The 19816-nt window shown below is 37.5% G+C and overlaps 1 protein-coding gene across 2 annotated transcripts in view; it reads left to right on the top strand.

The window, feature by feature from the left end:
• LOC131993238 (inositol polyphosphate-5-phosphatase A) overlaps window positions 1-19816 on the top strand; it is a 310981-nt gene that overhangs the window by 189721 nt on the left and 101444 nt on the right. For both annotated transcript variants that reach the window (XM_059359041.1, XM_059359042.1), the window contains exons 7-8: window positions 3891-3943; window positions 6640-6759. In XM_059359041.1, the coding sequence (XP_059215024.1) occupies window positions 3891-3943; window positions 6640-6759 (173 nt within the window). The remainder of the gene's footprint in view (window positions 1-3890; window positions 3944-6639; window positions 6760-19816) is intronic.

Here is a 19816-nt window from a genome sequence, read left to right as displayed (position 1 = left end):
ATAATGCATTATAATCAGTGTTATACGGCCTCGTTCGTAATATATTATAGACGTGGGCTTCATAGAAAGAGTTATCAAAGATGTCTTTTCTTTACTTTTTTATTAAATTTTCAAACGAAAAATAGACAGCAGAGTGTATGTAGATGAAGTTGTCTATGGATGTATACCCTGTGTGTGTGTGTGTGTGTGTGTGTGTGTGTGTGTTTACCGTGTGTGTGTGTGTGTGTGTGTGTGTTGGGAGTGTGTTTATAAGCAAGCAATGAAGCAGGGGGGGTCAATCAGTCATACGTGGAGGAAATGGGGCAATCTGGGGCCGGGTGTCAGGGAAGTGATGGATTTTAATGCTGCGATTGTAGTTAATGGCTCTTTAAATTAAATCGAGATTAAACGTCTCTGGCTGCAGTCGGAGCTTGTTCGGGCAGCGATCACCTCACCACCCACCATCCTGTCCACTCTTCATCTCCTCTCTGAAGACTTTCTTTTCCTCAACTTTACACACACTACGGCGCACTAATGGCTCACTATGCAGCACATTGAATGTAAATGAATATACATGAGTATTTTGTATCCATAAACACAGCAGCGTAATCACTCAAACCCCCGTTGCTTTTGTTTACTTTCTAATATATTCTGATTCGGTTTTTATTCCAAGTGTAAGGTCAATCTGTTCCGCTGCAGTGTCACACTTGCATCTAATTCCATTTGCTCCTTTCAAAGTCACAATATTGGGACAGCGAGTTATAATTGGGCCCATACATCCTGCCGAGGCACTATGGATTAATTCAAGTATGCTAATGTAATTCAATTTGATACAGTTAATCTTGTACTAATGCAGATTGAAGGATGTGAGGTGCAATCAAATACCTCTTAGGCTTTTAATTTGCATCTGAGTTTTTTTTTTTTTTTTAATAAAATTAGTCAATTTGTAATTATGTGACCTGGCCCATAATTAGTTTATTCATCACCGCAGTTAACTCCCCATTAGGAGTATCGGAGAGAGATAGACAGAAAAAGAGAGAGGCTGAGGGAAAGAGACTTATTTATCTATTCAGAATGAGAACACTCGCAACATCAATTTGTCTCTCATTTAATAACCAGCTTCACGGTGAATCATGTGCTGTTTGAGAACGCTCTTTGGACTTGTGATTGGATAATTAACTCAGGGCTGGAGGGATCTGATCAAACAGCTGCATTCTGGATGTCTGCACCCACTCCAATGTTTTCTATAACTTTCACCTTTACAGGCTGAAGACATTCATGTCAGATTTCTCTACTTTATTCGTGACATGGAGTTCTAACTTTCAATATCTGCATCTAATTGTGTTTATTTTGACTTTTGATTTTAGAACTGAACTGCAAAAAAAAAAAAAAAATCCAATTTGGACTGTTTAAATCCATAATTTTTCTGTCATCCTTTTTGAATTCTTAGAGACGATTCTCTGCACATGTGGTGCATCTTCATCCACACACACACACACACACACACATGCATGCACACACGTACACACACACACACAGATGATGTCTTCAGATTCCTCATTCAGTCCTCAACCCAAAGATGTTCAATTTAAACTGATATAAAACAGAGAAAACCAGAACCTACTCACATTTACCAGCAAATGTTTACTTAAAAAGTAAAGCAATGATTAGTCGACCAATTTATGCGTTAATCAACAAAAACAATCACCAAGTACTTCATGTATGCCATTTTTGCATGAAAAATTACTTATTTTTTGCATGAAAAATTACTTAATTTTTGCACGAAAAATTACTTAATTTTTGCATGAAAAATTTCTTAATTTTTGCATGAAAAATTACTTAATATTTCCATAATTTCTCATGCAAAAATGGCAGAAAAGTGGTGCTTTCAGCCTCTCAAATATGGAGATTTCCTATATATATATATCATATCTTTGTTTATTTTGGCTGATGTTGCAACAGTCATTTGATTCACAACATTTGGCATCATTATTTTTCATTCAAATATATTTAAATGATTAGAATGTGATGCATTTGCAGGAATCCGTGCCGAACAAGATTTTTTTTTTTTTTAAGTTTGTAGGATATGATTTGTAGGCTGGGACATCTCTGCAGCTGCAGAATACTTCATCTAAAAGGATTTTTTACACATATTTTGCCTTTTACAAATATTTTGCCTTGTCAAATTTGGATATTGCAGTGATCCATGTTGCGATTTTGACATATAAACTTGGGACATTGTTACATAACAACACAATGCCTCATATTCAGTGTGTTTTTACAGAAACAAATCAGTTTAAATAGAAAATATAACTATCTTGCATATATCAGTTGTCACGGTTTTATTCATGTTTGAACCAGCATCCCAACTTTTTTAGAATGGGGGGTTGTACTTATACTTTAGTCAGTCAAAAAAGTATATTTTAAAATATTCCATCTCACACTCGGATACTCAAATACACACTGTTTTATTAATAAATGACATTAAAACAAAGACGTGAACTCTGCATGAAACCATGATGTGCACAGGGTATTTTCAGTTTTTTGTACTTCCATTTGATGCTACATTATACTCCCACTTCACTACATTTATGAAAGATATGTACTTTTTACTGCGCTACATTTAGTTAGAAGTTATTAAAGTAACTATATCTCTCAGATACTGTTAATGTGGTGGAGTAAAATGCATTTACCTTGAAAAAGTATAAAGAAGCATCAACTGGGCCTTATATACAAGTACTTATATACTAATACAACACTTTGAAATTACTCCATTACAAGTAAAAGTCCTGCATTCTAAAGTAAAGGTTCTTGTTATGCAGATTGATGCATTTATGTATAAGCAGTGTTTTAATTTTCTTAAGATAGGGCTCATTTTATCTACTTAATATACTGTTATGAGTATATTTTTTTTTTATGTCCAGTCATTTTAAATTGATGATGTTTTTCATGTTAAATCTAACTGCATTTGAACTGTTTTAACTGTAAAGCGTCTTTGTGTACCCTGAACTTTTTTCCAAAAGATTCAGATTCAGATTCAGATTTGACTTTATTAATCCCACAGTGGGGAAATTTCTTTGTTACAGCCGCAAAGTTTCACACAATTTTTAAGATAAAGATAAAAAAAATAAACAGTCTAAGAAAAGACATTTAACAATATACAAATATACAATAATAATAATATACTATATACAACTTAGTGCAAAATTAAGTGGAGAAATGTGCAGATTTATGCAAAAATGTTCAGGTTGTAAAAGTTTAATTTGAATAAAACCCTGATAATTCAATACATTTTTGTTTAATGGAAACTGGTAACACTTTACAATAACCATCTAAGTAATGTTTATAGATGGTTTATAAACCAATTATTAACCAATTACAAAATTCTATGCATATTTTAATCTTTAAATGTTTTCAAACAATTTCTTAAAGGTATAAGAATAATTTTGTAATCATCAACATACTTAATATGGTGTTAAAAATGTTTGTTTATGGTAAAGTAACTATCAACTTACATTAATATACCATCTATTTGGCATTTATAAATTATAGTTCAACATTAATACATTTTCTATTTACCATTCTAAATGGTCTATATACGGTTTATAAATGATTAAACATTAATAAACTATCTGTTTACCATTTATAAATGGTTATTTACCATCTATAAATGATGGTTATTGTAAAGTGTTACCTGGAAACTTAACTCAATGCTTTTTATAGAACCATGCGTCTAAAAAAAAAAAAAAAAGTTTGAATTTGCTGACCTTTTTGACATATATTTAATTGAAAACTGTACAAAGACAGTATCAAGGTTGGTAAGACATTACAGCTTTCATCTGCCTTGTGATGACTGAATGTCACATTGTACCATTGTCATGCTAAATTAAGTCTCTCTGTGTGTTCTGCAGTGCAAGTGGTCCAGAAAGGGATTCATCAGGACTCGATGGGCCCTGGCTGACTGGTGAGTCCCTGCAGAGACACATCTCTGTTCATTACCACTGTATCATTGTGATTAGAGACGTATCTAACCATGTCAGTCATGTCTGGATTACCCACAAGCCCCAGCGGGCCGTGTGACACCAAGGTTATTATAGTTAACGGAAACTAAGGAAATAACCAAAACTAGAATTGAAAAAACATTTTCGTTAACTGAAATAAAAATAAAAACTAGTTTTTTTTAACTGAAACTGTATTGTGAGGTTACAAAACTAACTAAAACTAACTGAAATTAGAGTGAAAATGTCCTTAGTTTTCGTTTTTGTCAACTTTTTTCCTTCATAATTCAGTGTTTCTATTTGAACATGCAACACATGGTAAATACACTACTGGTCAAAAGTTTTAGAACACACCACCTTTTCCAGAATTTAATTGAAAATTATGCAGTTTAATGTCTCAGTGTACTCTGAAATTAATGCACATTTGCAACATTTAAAATTCTTTATTAAGCATGATAGTGTTTTGAAAGTAAAAAAAAGATTCAAAATCACATTTTATGTTGGACTAAAGGACTAAAGAAAGACACAAAATGACAAAAAAAGACACCAAAAGACACAAAATGACAAAAAAAGACACAAAATGACCAAAAAAAAGACACAAAATGACTTACAAAGACATGAAAAGAATAAAAAAAAATGGACAAAATAGCCCAAGACTCCATAGAGTAACCACACAATACAGTTTCAGTTAATTATCATTATCATGTAACCTTTAACCCTTAAAACAAAGTCTGAAATCTTAAAAAAAAAAAAGCCTTTAAAGAAGTGAGGACCGGCCGAAATGTCCTCACTTTGCAAAAATGTCCTCACTCTGTTGGTTAAAAACATGTCCCGGTCCTCACTATGTAGGAAGTACAAGAACACACACACACACACACACACACACACACACACACACACACACAGAAACCCAGAGTGAGTTCCATCGCTGAACCCTCTCCGGACAGTGTGCCACTGAGGAGAGCAGGGATTTGATTAGACGTAATCGCGTTAGTCAAGCAGTTGCATATGACAGATGACCAAAAACATTACATGCAATTGAACCTGTAGTGCATGAATACAGACGCAGGCTTCCAGTGTGCAGAGGAGGGGGACTGGGGGAGGGAGGGGAGGGTGGAAGACGGGGGGGATTGTAATCTAATAGAAGGATGACATGAGAACTAAAGAGCTGAAACGGTAAGCATTTAATAGGGCCATGACGTTTGACAAGAGAGAGAGAGAGAGAGAGAGAGAGAGGCTGGTGGAGAATAGGGAGATCAGATCAGAGATGGGATAGACAGAGATAGTCAGAGCCATGCATGTATTCATTTGTTCAGGATGTCAGTGCAGAATAAACCCCTCGAGATAAGAGAATCCCTCTGGGTGGGCCTGCCCAGCAGCATGCTAACAAACAGGTCAGATTGATAGCATCAGCAGGGAGGTGTTCATCATTGTACATGGAGCTATCTCACTCTTCCCTGACAGGACAAACTGAAAGAGAGCAGATTAGTGTTTGTATGTAGTGATATGTGTAGTGTTAGTGGGCCTGGTGGAGATAGCATGCATGTAATCCCCTTACAAGTAGAGAGAAAAAAAAAAAATCAGGAATGAGCAGCCTGGTCTCGTAGAAATTCCCATACGACAAAACTGCATAGTCAATGACGTTTTGAGGGAAACACGTTTTTTTTCTTCTGTATTTTAATTATGTATTAAATATAAATGATATACTCTTTTTTATTTATTTTTATTTTATTTTATTTTATTTATTTATTTATTTTTATTTTTTATTTTATTTATTTATTCATTTTTTTCCCCACAAAAAACACTTACATAACAAAACACAAAAAAAGGGAAAAAACAAACAAACAGCACAGCATGCAGACAAGGAATACAACAAAATAAATAAAAATAAGAGATAAATGATTATAAAATAAAATAAATGATATACTCTGCATCTAAACTATTGAATTGAGGAAAAAAGTGATCTAATAATTTTTTCCATGGCTGTTTATCTGCATGTAAACTATTTAGATGCAGATAAACAGTCATAGAAAAAATTATTAGACCACATTTTCCTCAATTCCTTGTTCATTTTAATGTCTGGTACAACTAAAGGTACATTTGTTTGGACAAATATAATGACAACAACAAAAATGGCTCATAAGAGTTTAATTTTAGAGCTGATATCTAGCCTTTTTTTCTTGGATTTCTTGATAATAACCAAAATCATTATCAGGACCATGGAAAATGGCTACCAATTCCAACTCCTCTCCTTAAATATGACAAGTTAACATCCTTGTCTCAACATGTCTTGTATTACAAAAACATAAATATAATTTACCTATACAGCAAAATTATACAAACATACCCAAACACACGCACACATACATACGAAAGGAAAAGAAACAACAACACAAAATGACAACCAGTGTAAAAAGATCAAAATAAATAAACACAGTATCCTATAAGTACACTTATATCCTTACTGTGTTAAAAGTTGTGCTGCATTTGATGAATTAATTAAAAATTAAAAACATCTTTTTATTTACAAATCAGCACTTCTATTGTTGTTGTAGATCAGTTTCAGCTTTGTCACTTTGAAGGAGACGTCACATGTTTACCAGAGTTTGTTTCTGATGTTCTGGCTGAAGAAGGTCACTCAGACTGTGTTCTTTCATCCCAGTGCCTTTGATCTGGTCAACATCCACCTTTTCCATGATGCTTCCAACTTGGTGGCCTGGGAGAAAAGCCCCTCCATCTACTCTGGGACCAGGCAGAAGGCTCTGGGCTACGTTCTAGACAGGTACCGTACCGCTGGACACTCAAACATACACTGTAAAATAAGATAAACAATAGCTACTCAATACAATTGAGGCAACAGGTTGCACGCAATATTATTAATTACATCTAACTACGTTACAAGTTGAGTTAATAACTTAACAGGAAGTGCCTGTCAATTAAAAACAGACTAATTCTATTGTGTTGGATTCATTCAAAATTCTCTTGATTTAGAATTACATACACATAAAGATTATATTTAATGTGATCAAAATAAGTAGATTATATCTCAAACATTTTTATGTTAAAGTTACTTAAACCAGCTATTCTCAACCTTGGGGTCGGGACCCCAATTGGGTCTTTTTGGTCAAAAGTCTTTTTGGTCACTTAAGTCTTTTTTTTGGGTCATTTTGTGTGTTTTTTTGTCATTTTGTGTGTTATTTGGTCATTTTGTGTCTTTTTTTTTTTTATCATTTTGTGGTCAATTTGTGTCCTTTTTTTGCCATTTTGTGTCTTTTTTTAATCATTTTGTGGTCAATTTGTGTCTTTTTTGGTCATTTTGTTTCCTTTTTTTGGTCTTTTTGTGTTGTTGTTTTTTGTCGTTTTGTGTCTTTTTGGCAATTTTGTTTCTTTTTTGGGTCATTTTGACTCTTTTTTGGTCATTTTGTGTCTTTCTTGATCATTTTGTGGTCAATTTGTGTCTTTTTTTGGTCATTTTGTTTCTTTTTTGGGTGATCTGAACTGTGCGTGTGAGATTGTGTTCAGTGAGTGGGGGTCGCGAACAACATGCATGTTAAATTGGGGGTCGCGACTCAAAAAGGTTGAGAACTACTGCCTTAAACAACTGCCTCAAAATCAAATATATTAAGTAAAATGAAATGACTACTAAATCATTTATTACAGCGTACTGTATTCCTGGACACATTTTTTATGGGGATAAAACACAAAAATAGACAAATTTAAGTATTTCTCACTTTGAGGAGACTCCCTGTGCTTGTGTAAAAACACATTTTTTACAGTGTCAAGAATGAGGGTTGAATATGTACAAAAAATGTAGTGATACTACACTGCAAAAAAAGAAAAGTTGGGTGAACTCAAAATTTCAAGGCAACAAACTTCGATAAAATTTTAAGTTGGACAATTAAACTAAATATTTTAAGTTTTGTTTTTGAGTTAGCTCAACTCTGAATTCAGATTTTTGTCAACTCAACTGTAATTTGTACTAACATATAATTTTACATTGTAATAACTTGTAATCCTTACTTCTGCTAACTTCTGCAATGTGCTATGAAATGTCAGCTAATGTTGCGACCACAATTTTGAGTTAGCATCGATACGCTAATGGCTACTCTTGTAGCTGTAACAAGCAGCGCCGCTAGCGTCAGTTAGCCGCTAGTATCAGTTAGCCGCTAGCATCAGTTAGCCGCTAGCATCAGATAGCCGCTAGCTTTCGCTAATAACCGAATTTCACCGCTTTCCAGCATTTCACAACAAAGAAATAAGAGTTATCAGAACTATTGTCCCTTGTCGTGAACCCCAACTTAAAGATATAAGTAACAACAACTCACCAACTTGTTTTTGAGCAGACAACTGGCTTCCTTTGTTGTGCTAACTTACATTATTGCCCTAAATGTCAGTAATTTATATTTCCAAGTTTTACCAACTTAAATCACTGTTTTAGGCCAAAAAATACAAGTTGGCTTCTTTGTAGTGTATCCACAATTCCCAGTCCTGACTGGCATGTCAAAACCTGTATTGATATTGTAATGGAGGCTTAGAGTGAGAGCGAGCAGGAGAGGTACAGCGGATTTCGGTGGGATTCAGTCCTACACCAGTGGGATTACATCTGTCTGTAAAAGTAGGGGGTCTTACTCACTACACGGTCTGTGAACTCCCAACTCTCTTTTATCTGTTCTTTTTCTCTCCCTCTCTCCTGCTCCTCCTTACTTTCAGCATTTTCTTTGTGGTGTAATCCTACATTTATCTTCGTTTTCCTCACACAGCCGGGAGGCAAAACGGATGGAAATATTTCTGAATTGTGCATTTTTTTACATGCATCTATTCAACTCTGTGGTCCAAAATATCAACAACAACAAAAAATACTCCCCCAGTTTGCCATAAAATCAAATTAGATGATTTTGGTTATCTTGTGCATTTATACAATCAGGTCCCATTAAAAAAAACGTCATCATCTATTATGCTCTAAATGGGGCCATAAAGTATAATCATGCTGTTTTGAAGACTTGCAACGCTTGGACCATAAACTTATCATGAGATTGTTTCCTGAGGTAATAAATCACATGAGGAGGTTTATTTCCTATTGAGTTAAAAATAAACAAACTTCTTTTTGCAATCACTGAAGTCGCCCCCTGCTGGCCACTAGATATAATGCAGGTTTTAAGTAACTTCCACTCTGCATTGACTTCATTTTTCTGTCCAGAGGTCCACACTTTTATTTACAGAAATTAACAATAGTCCCTAAAGGATGAATCCAACTTCATAATTCAATTAGCAGGTTCATGCTCCTCAGAGGAGACACCTTATTGAATTAACTTATTTTTGCAATCAGTAAAGTCGCCCTCTGCTGGCCACTAGATATAATGCAGGTTTAAGGCACTTCCACTCGGCATTGACTTTGATCATTTATCAGCATTTTTCTGTCTGGAGGTCTCACTTTTATTTACAAGAAATGTACAATGGATAATATTGATCCCAAAAGGATGAATCCCAACTTCATAATTTAATATTTTAAAGTGCATGCTCCCCAGAGGATGCACCCTTGTAATTTTGGGTACTCCATAATCATGCTGTTTTGAAGACTTGCAACGTTTGGACCATAAACTCATCATGAGATTGTTTCCTGAGGTAATAAATCACATGAGGAAGTTTATTTCCTATTGAGTTAAATGCAAATTAACTTATTTTTGCAATCAGTAAAGTCGCCCCCTGCTGGCCACTAGATATAATGCAGGTTTAAGGCACTTCCACTCTGCATTGACTTCATTTTTCTGTCCAGAGGTCCCCACTTTTATTTACAGAAATTAACAATGGTCCCTAAAGGATGAATCCCAACTTCATAATTTAATATTTTAAAGTGCATGCTCCCCAGATGATTCACCCTTGTAATTTTGGGTACTCCATGAGCTTCATCATCTATTATGCTCTAAATGGGGCCATGAAGTATAATCATGCTGTTTTGAAGACTTGCAACATTAGGACCATAAACTCATCATGAGATTGTTTCCTGAGGTAATAAATCACATGAAGAAGTTTATTTCCTATTGAGTTAAAAACAAACAAACTTCTTTTTGCAATCAGTAAAGTCGCCCCCTGCTGGCCACTAGATATAATGCAGGTTTTATGCACTTCCACTCTGCATTGACTTCATTTTTCTGTCCAGAGGTCCCCACTTTTATTTACAGAAATTAACAATGGTCCCTAAAGGATGAATCCCAACTTCATAATTAAATTAGCAGGTTCATGCTCCTCAGAGGAGACACCTTATTGAGTTAAATACAAATTAACTTATTTTTGCAATCGGTAAAGTCGCCCCCTGCTGGCCACTAGATATAATGCAGGTTTAAGGCACTTCCACTCTGCATTGACTTATCATTTATCAGCATTTTTCTGTCCGGAGGTCTCACTTTTATTTACAAGAAATTTACAATGGATAATATTGGTCCCAAAAGGATGAATCCCAACTTCATAATTTAATATTTTAAAGGGCATTTTGGGTACTCCATGAGCTTCATCATCTATTATGTCTAAATGGGACCATAAAGTATAATCATGCTGTTTTGAAGACTTGCAACGCTTGGACCATAAACTTATCATGAGCTTTTTCCTGAGGTAATAAATCACATGAGGAAGTTTATTTCCTATCGAGTTAAAAACAAACAAACTTCTTTTTGCAATCATTGAAGTCGCCCCCTGCTGGCCACTAGATATAATGCAGTTTTTATGCACTTGCACTCTGCACTGACTTCATTTCTCTGTCCAGAGGTCCCCACAAGGGAGACACCCTTGGCATTCTGGGTACTCCATGAGCTCAGTCCCCAGGTCTATTTGACAGTGTTGTACACTAGTAATAATAAAAAAGTTTACACTTATTTCAATAACATATTCTGTATATAGTCCTATGAGGATGAAGCCTAGAAGTTTTTGGTGACCCCTTTAACTGCTCCTGTTGCTCCCCCATCAAACCAAAACGTCCAAATTCTGTATTAAACGGATTATAATCCAACAGGCAAATGAGATGCCAGTTGCACATTAGTGCTCCCCAGAGGCTCAGCCCTGAGAATATATTTAACATTTTTAATTATGCTGGCGAGGCTCTTGGAATTTTAATAGTAACGGTAAAGATTTCTTCACTCTGTCTGCTCTGAGTAAAGCCATGCAGCCTCTGTACAAACAGAGCAGGCTATCCATTCATAGGCCAAGCTAATGTGATTTATGGGATATCCATTTGCAGCGGAGCAGAATGAGAGAGTGCACGGTGCGACCCCTGCTCCCTACCTGGCCACGCTAACACAGAATAAAAGCCTCGCAGCAGGTGACCTCCCATTCAAATGGCATCAGAATGCACGACATGACTCCCCACCGCCTCCACTTTGAATAACTACATGCATGTATGGGTGGCATACATTATCACCCAGCTTTCTGATGTACATGAATCACGAGGCACTTTTTAAAATATATTCTCTACGAGGTCATATTTTACCTGTGCTCCATTCTTGATTTGATGTAAGAATGGTCCGCTTTTAATGGACAGGGAAGCTGGAGTGTTTAAAGGAATATGGCAGCTTTTGCTTTTTTATTATGCTGTAACTTACCTGGATTTACTGGCATAATGAAAAAGACCTCTGTTGTTGCTTACATTTAAGTGTTTTCATTGTATTTCCTCGGCTTTCATCATGCTTTTTTCAGTTGATTTATTTTCCCCTCGCCTTGTAAATACACCTAAATAGCCGAGTCTCTGAGGTTTAGCTGGGTGGCTGAGGGGATTGAATAGAAATTGTGTTGGCTGAGTGGCAGTTTCCACGCTCCCTCTTTCTAAATCCCCTTGTGTCGTGAATGGTAACCTTGTTGTTACTTCTGGGCCATATCATTTAAAGGTTCTTTTTTTTGACAGGGGTGGGGATGAGGGGTAAGTGGTGGTGGTGGTGGGGAGGTGGTTATATGTTCCGGCTCCCCTGGTATTGCCTGCTAGGGGCTACAGGGGTGGGATAGTGGTGGCATCGCGCCTCACTCGCTCACTTTGGGGGGAAACCGTCGGGCGCAGATCCGGAGCACCGGAGTGAGAAAAAGCTGGCGGTGCAGCGGGAAGGGAGGAGGAGCACAAAGGGTGCTTGGGCTCTGTAAAGGGCAGTGAATAATGGGTTGGTTCTTTCACAGAGGCTGCTAACCTTTTGGCAGCCACCAGCAAACTCCATTCTCCTCCGCCGATCTGGGAGGACAATGTGCCCGGGCCGGGCTTTGAATGAAGCGCTACCACCAACAGTGTTCCCATTCAGCGGCTGGTTGGGAACCATCTTTTTGGCCATTGTCCTAACTCTGACTCCTACCCCCAGAAAGCAGAGCAGGAAAAGGGACAGGGGGAATATCTAAAGCCAAACTCCCCCCCCCCCTCCACCTCCTCCTCTCCTTCTCTGAGCTCTAATCTCTCATCGCGGGATGGGAGAGGAGGGGAAGGAGGGTTTTTTTGGAGGGGGCGCCGACCCAACACACCGCCAGCTGAGTTCTAGAGGAGCCTGATCACACAGGCAGCAGTGAACCTGGTCTCACAGAAATCCGTGGAAAAGCCATGGATTTCGCTTAACTCAAAATCCGTGGAATAGCCACGGAATCACTCAAACTTCCGTGAAACTGACACGGATTTCGCTACAATGCAAGTTAATGACATAGTCATATCCCGTGGCTATTCCAACATACAAAGTGATTATGTACATTGACTGAGTGAATATTTAGAAAATAAAACATATATTTCTCGCTAGAAATGTGATCAAAATCCATTTTTATGCAGAAACTAAGTCAAAATATTGATTTTTTTTTCACTAAAAATGGACACAAACCAATAGGAAGTTCCAAAAAAGTGCTGGATCCTTCACTGGGTTACATCCAGTTCTATCATTTTGTCATATCCCGTGGCTATTCCATTGATATTTTTTCCTATTGGTTTGTTCCAAGTCACGTGACTTTCAAGGTCCCGGCGGTCAGAACAAAAAACATGGCGGACAGTTCTCTCATTTTTAAAAGTGAAAAAATTAATATTTTGACTTTGTTTCTGCATAAAAATGGATTTTGATCACATTTCTAGCGAGAAATATATGTTTTATTTTCTAAATATTCACTCAGTGAATGTACATAATCACTTTGTGGTGAAGATCTCGAAAAATATGACACATGTCATTAACTTGCATTGTAGCGAAATCCGTGTCAGTTTCACGGAAATTTGAGCGATTCCGTGGCTATTTCACGGATTTCTGTGAGACCATGTTGCAGCAGTGCTGGGGACTCAGTTCTGTTCTGCTGCCGGGTATCAAACTTGAGCCTCCACCTTATCTGAGGCCCAGGCCTTAATAATGCAGCTTACGGCCCATTGAGAAGACATCTGATAAGCCTTTTCCTCTGTGGCCCTTTTAACTGCTAAACGGTGTTTATCTCCAAAGTGCTTCAAGGCCTCGAGGGAACAATGCTGAGAAGGAACAGCGTTTAGCCAGCCAGACCTCACTATTGAGTCACATCAAAAAAGCACTGCTCTATAGCCTGCGCTGATGTGTGGGCCACTTCCATGAGAGCAAAGCAAAATAAAAGCTCTGCTTGAAATGCATCCCCTGCTTGTTTTCCTGTCCTTTGAAAATGCACACATGTGCATCCAGCATTATTTACCTTGTTGACTCAGCTACGCCTTGATGTGGACCATCATTGTTTTATAATTATGTCAAGGTTTAATAGCTTTTGCTGGCACATTACAATGTCGTGGTTTTGCTTTATGTTTTTAAAATGAATTTAATTGGACCAGAGCTGTCGAAAAGTAATTAATTAATTGCAAAATTTGCTGTGATTAACTGCGGTTAATAGCTTTTTTTCTCCAAATTTTAGCTTGTAAAAGTGGATATTTGTCTGTAAAGTGGAGGCTAACCCTAACCCAAATATTCAGTTATTTTAGGCAAGAGGGGCCCCTTTAAAGATGGTTTTGCTTTATGTTTTTAAAATTGAATTTAATTGGACCAGAGCTGTCGAAAAGTAACTAATTAATTGCAAAATTTGCTGTGATTAACTGTGGTGAATAGCTTTTTTTCTCCAAATTGTAGCTTGTAAAAGTGGATATTTGTCTGTAAAGTGGAGGCTAACCCTAACCCAAAAATTCAGTTATTTTAGGCAAGAGGGGCCCCTTTAAAGATGGCCATGTCAGTTTTTCCTTCTGAAAATATGACACATTATTTAGACCCTGACAAGATCTCACAACATGGTTTGTACCGTAGATTCCTATGATACCAGTATATTTGCTGCAGCCCGTAACTTTTATTTTGCTTTAATTTCGTAAATGTTTTTAAATATTCATTATGAATTGCAAATATGTAATTTTTACAGTACTAAATTTAAATGGGCATTTTATCAAATGTAATGATTAATGTTAATGTGCTATAGAAAGATGCTAAAATTGTGTTGTGCAGTGAAAAAGAAAGTCATGCTGAAGCCCCTGGAGGATGGAAACATGGCTGCTAAATGAGCCCCGTGAAATGATAGCATGAGATAAAATCAACAGTTTTTTTCCCCTCTTCCTTAAAAAAAATCCCTTTTGTGTATTGGAGTTTGTTTCTTTTTTCCAACCCCCCATTCAGAGTGGCTGGTCCGGTTCAGGGGAGAACAGTTTTACATTACAACTGTGAAATCCTGGCATAAAGGCGTCCTTTGTGGCGTGCCATTATTTTCACACAAATATAGTCCATTGTCACAGTGCTGAAGTTAATTTGATCAACATTGGGGACATTTAACTGTTTTGTTCGCTGAAAAGACTTGTTTCATGCTCATTTTCGGGGCATTGAAAAGCAATGATTGGCAGAAAAATAATGTTGCCGTTAACAATTCAAAGCAATTAGTTTCCCATGGGGAGGCAGTGGGCCGCACTGGCCACCACACAGCGATGCTTTGTCATTTTATGGACGGTCATCAGTCAACTGTCAGAGCGTCTCAAAGAGCCCTCCAATCTAAATGTTTCCCTTTAGGCTTTTCCCAGAACAACAGGCTGAAAGAGCAGAGAATGGCCGGCTAGTTTCCAGCCAATAGACATGTTGAGCTGCAAGAGGGAGGACTGGATAATCACAGAGATCCTCCATAAAGCCAGGATGAATTTATTAACAAGACCAGTTTATGTGTATCCATGTCTGATAGTAGGGAAATTAGCAATTGTTTTATTTAGACACACACACGGCAGCTATATTCAAATTATAACTGTGTGTGTGTGAGTGTGTGAGTGTGTGAGTGTGTGTGTGTGTGTGTGTGTGTGTGTGCGTGTGTGTGTGTTCTTGTACTTCCTACATAGTGAGGACCAGGAAACGTTTTTAACCAACAGAGTGAGGACATTTTTGCAAAGTGAGGACATTTCGGCCGGTCCTCACTTCTTTAAAGGCTTTTTTTTTTAGATTTCAGACTTTGTTTTAAGGGTTAAAGGTTACATGATAATGATAATTAACTGAAACTGTATTGTGTGGTTACAAAACTAACTAAAATTATAGTGAAAATGTCCTTCGTTTGCGTCTTTGTCAACTTTTTTCATACATAATGAAGATGGATCAGGCAAAGGAAATAAAGGCAAAATTTACTGTGACCTCTTTTAATCTCCCAGCCAACAAATACCCCATTACAAAAAACTACAACTAATAAAAACTAAACTTAAACTAGCAAACTCACTCTAAAAACTCATTAAAACTAACTGAATTTGAAAACAAAAATTCACAACGAAATTAAAACTAAAACTGATGAAAAATCCAAAACTATGATAACCTTGCAAGGGAATTCACTGTTCCAATGATGGTCCTCACAAAGATAGAAGTACAAGAATGTGTGTGTGTGTGTGTGTGTGTGTGTGTGTGTGTGTGTGTGTGTACATGTGACTGTGTGACTCTGAACTGCCTTCTCACCCTGGGAGGCCTGCAGGAGCAGAGGTTAATCTTCTCTAGTGTCTCTCTGCTCATAGTGGACCTGTTTATTTCACACACACACACACACACACACACACACACACACACCAACAGGCCCTCTGAGAGAGGGTGGGGATTAGACAGACATGGAGAAATCTCTCCCCAGCACCTGCAAAGAATTTTGAACGTTCCCCTTCCTCCATTTTTCAACTTTTTATAGACATTTGACCATTCTGAGATTTGTCGGGAACAGCTTTACAACCTTTTCAAGTTTTATTCTTTGACTTTTATGACCGTGCAGACAACCCAAAACAACATTGGATCCATTCGTTGGCCAGACAAGAAATTGTATACATTATATACATTACATACAGGCTAATGTAGCTAAGAACCATTTATCCAAGTCTATTTTCCTTGTTTATTAGCTTATCCTCACACTTTGTATTGATTAGTGTTGCCATAATGCCAGAAATTCTACTTTTAATAAAATTAAATTGGAAATCTACATTCCAAAACCAAATTGAGTTTAACAGTGCCATGGCAAACACCTTGAGTAATCAAACAGAGTGTTTGTCCTCAGAGTATGTGGTCAGATTTTGGTATAACTTTGTTGGCTTGTAACGTATTTGGGGGCCCAAGTGAAGATGGGCTGTTGGCCCCTATTGCATCTATGTTCCCAAGTTGTACTGGCACTCCTACTGTATACTCTAAACAATAATGAACCCTGAGTTTGTTCTGTTCTGGGTAGTTTAATGAGGATTCATTTTGAGATGTCATTGTGGTGCAACTCCCTTATTTAGAAAAAAGCTCTAATGAGCAAAATAGACTGGAATCACTAGAAGGACATTACTACTATCTCGCAATGCCAACAAAAGTGAAAAATAATTTGTGTTCGCCCAGTGATTCAGTTCCCCTACAAAATGTAAGTGGTTGCTCCTGCCTGATGCTACACCCTTCCATCAATAATGTCAATCAGGCCAGTAGTTTTCTCATAATCCTGTTAATAAACAGATAAACAAAAAAACTGAACAAAAAACTTTTTGTCAGAGGTAATAATAATAATAATAATAATTAATTTTATTTAATAGGGCGCCTTTCAAGGCACTCAAGGTCGCCTTACAACATGGAAAAAACAAAAAAAACAATGCAGAACATCATACATATCATACAATCTAAACAAATCAGAACATTTACAAATACATTACAATAAAGGAGGGGAGTTTGTGCGGAGGATCAGATGGAGTGAGCGAGTCTGAATAATGGTGATAGATAATGGTGTTATCAACTATACAACTAACTATACAACTAGATTTTGGCACAGGGCCCCTCTAAAAATAGGACCACAACCATTAAGTAATAATGCAAGATGCAGTTGATGTTGTACCATGGTGGTGTACATTTTTGCAACACTTTACCAAGTAACTTAATTACCAACAACCAGGTGACACATTGGGGCGGCTGTGGCTCAGTTGGTAGAGTTGGTTGCCCCCCAACCGAAGGGTTGGTGGTTCGATCCCTGACCATGTCGAAGTATCCTTGCAAGATACTGAACCCCAAATTGCTCCCGATTCTGCGTGCATTGGTATGTGAATGAATTCCCAATGGTGGCAGGTGGCACCGTTTAGGGTAGCCTCTGCCACCAGTATGAATGTGTGTGAATGGGTGAATGAGCGCAGTCTGTAGTGTAAAACGCTTTGAGTGGTCGCGAAGCAACTAGAAAAGCGCTATAGCGGCTCACTAGAGGGAAAAGTACCTATGCCTATTGTTTTCAAGGATATATCATCAATGTCAGGTGTTGCACAATGCAAACCAGAAGTAAACAATCACATCAAGATGGTGGAATACTGTTTACTTTATTAATTATAAGCTATTGTTCTAGTATGCATGGACCAATCAATGACAAGAAGCTGTAGATTATTACATGCAACCTGTAGAATATAACACACTAACTGATGTCATCATGGTTAGCACTTCAGCCAAGGCTATTTGCTATTTTGGTTCTCGCTGGGAACCAACTTTTTGGGGAAAAAACAATTAACTTGCGGTCAGAATGCTCTGAATGGTTCGGTGTGCAAATGTTGGCTGAAAAGGTGTCCTAGTATCAGGTTCAGAGGTTTTCCTGCCCACTTCTTACACCATCTCATGTGTTGGCTCCACCTTTACTCCTTGAGTTTGTGTTGTCAGAGCTGTTGGCTGGAGTTGACTTATTCGTTAACCTCTGTGTGACCGCGGCAACATCCTTGCACCCCCTCAGCACCCTGTCGTCCCTTTGCATGGTGCTGTTGGTGGGTTGGGCGTTACTGAGGAGCTAGGGTGCTAACGGGGACGAGGGAAAGGCTGTCCTTGCAGTGTCAAAGGTCCTGTCAGGGGCCACCCCGGGCCCTTTCAGAAAGACGTCACCCAGCACATTCTTCACAATGTTAACATTCGCCCAAATTCTCAACATTTACTTACAATGGATGACTGCGCTCGGCCCAGCTATTGTGTGCGAAGCCAAATCTGAACGGCCAACTTATGGTAAGTCATCTTGTCAATATAATCATGACATGTCCCCCCGTAGCACCCTCATAATCTCATATAGACTGTCTATTATGGCTGAGTTTAGCTGTCAATCACAGCGTGTAATCTGGAGACGAGTCAGTGGGAGATTGAGGCTGGAGATAGATTTATAAGCAGACAGGTTTTGTATGGGTTGTTGTGGTATACACTGTAAAAAATGTAGAAAAAAAATGTAAATCAGACATCATCAGACACTTTTAATTACCGTAAATCAAAGAGTAGCACAAAACTTTCACTTTTTTCCGTCATAAACTGTAGGAAACACACAGTTTTGCTGTAAAAATATAACATTTTCATGCAAAATTTATGGAGAAATACCATGATGTGTGAATGAATGACCCAATTACCCTAAAAATAAAGAAAAAAAGTCGCAGATTTAAGAGATTTAAAGTGGCAAATCTGTGACAAAAAAGTTGCAGATTTACGAGAAAAAAGTGGGACAAAAAGCAACTTTTTTCTCGCAGATTCACCACTTTAAATCTCATAAATCTGCGCATTTTTTTCTCATAGGTTTGCCACTTTAATCTTGTAAACTTTTTTCTCAAAATATTATTTCCGTATGGTTTTTTTTTACACATTCTGGCTGTAATATGTAAAACTCTGTCAAATACATCAGAAATAGGGCGTAAAAATTAAAAAACTTAAATCACCGTATTAGACACTTTTTATTACCGTAAATCAAAGAGTAGCACAAAACTTTCACTTTTTTCCGTCATAAACTGTAGGAGACACACAGTTTTGCTGTAAAAATATAAAATTTTCATGCAAAATTTATGGAGAAATACCATGATGTGTTAATGAATGACACAATTACCCTAAAAATAAAGGGACTACTCGGTCTAAATTACAGTTTTTGCTGATATTTACATTTAAATTTAGAATAGAAAACCCCACTCACTGTATTTTTTACGGTGAAGTTCTGGCAACCAAAACTGCCGGTATTTTACCGTAAATTAAACAGATTATTTTTTACAGTGTACGTGAGTGTTACCTGTGAGATTGAGAGGCTGTATGTGTCTTTTTCGTGCAAGATAATTTTCAGAATCTTGGCCACAGGTGGAGTTTTTTTTTGTCTTTGTCCACTTCTTGGACGAGATGTTTGTGTGTGAGAGAAAATGTGAAAGAGAGAATCTGCTGTGGTTGCTTTGTGCTGCTGGTTTAAGGAGCCTGGGAGCAGAGTCGGGGGCCATGTTATAAATTAGTGTCTGACCCCTGTCTTTGTGTGGCCCCTAGGAAGGCCTGACGAAGGCCCCCAGCCCAAACCTCAGTGAGAACGGCCCTTGTGAAGAGCCTCTTTCAGGGGTGTCACTGCGCGATGAATTGGCCCGGAGAAGCATGTTTATAGACTGTGTAAAGGAGTGCGTCTTTGTGGGAGAATGT

The sequence above is a fragment of the Centropristis striata genome, chromosome 20 (genome assembly GCF_030273125.1).
Source record: "Centropristis striata isolate RG_2023a ecotype Rhode Island chromosome 20, C.striata_1.0, whole genome shotgun sequence".
NCBI lineage: Eukaryota > Metazoa > Chordata > Actinopteri > Perciformes > Serranidae > Centropristis > Centropristis striata.
This window is presented reverse-complemented; position numbering and strand designations above follow the sequence as displayed.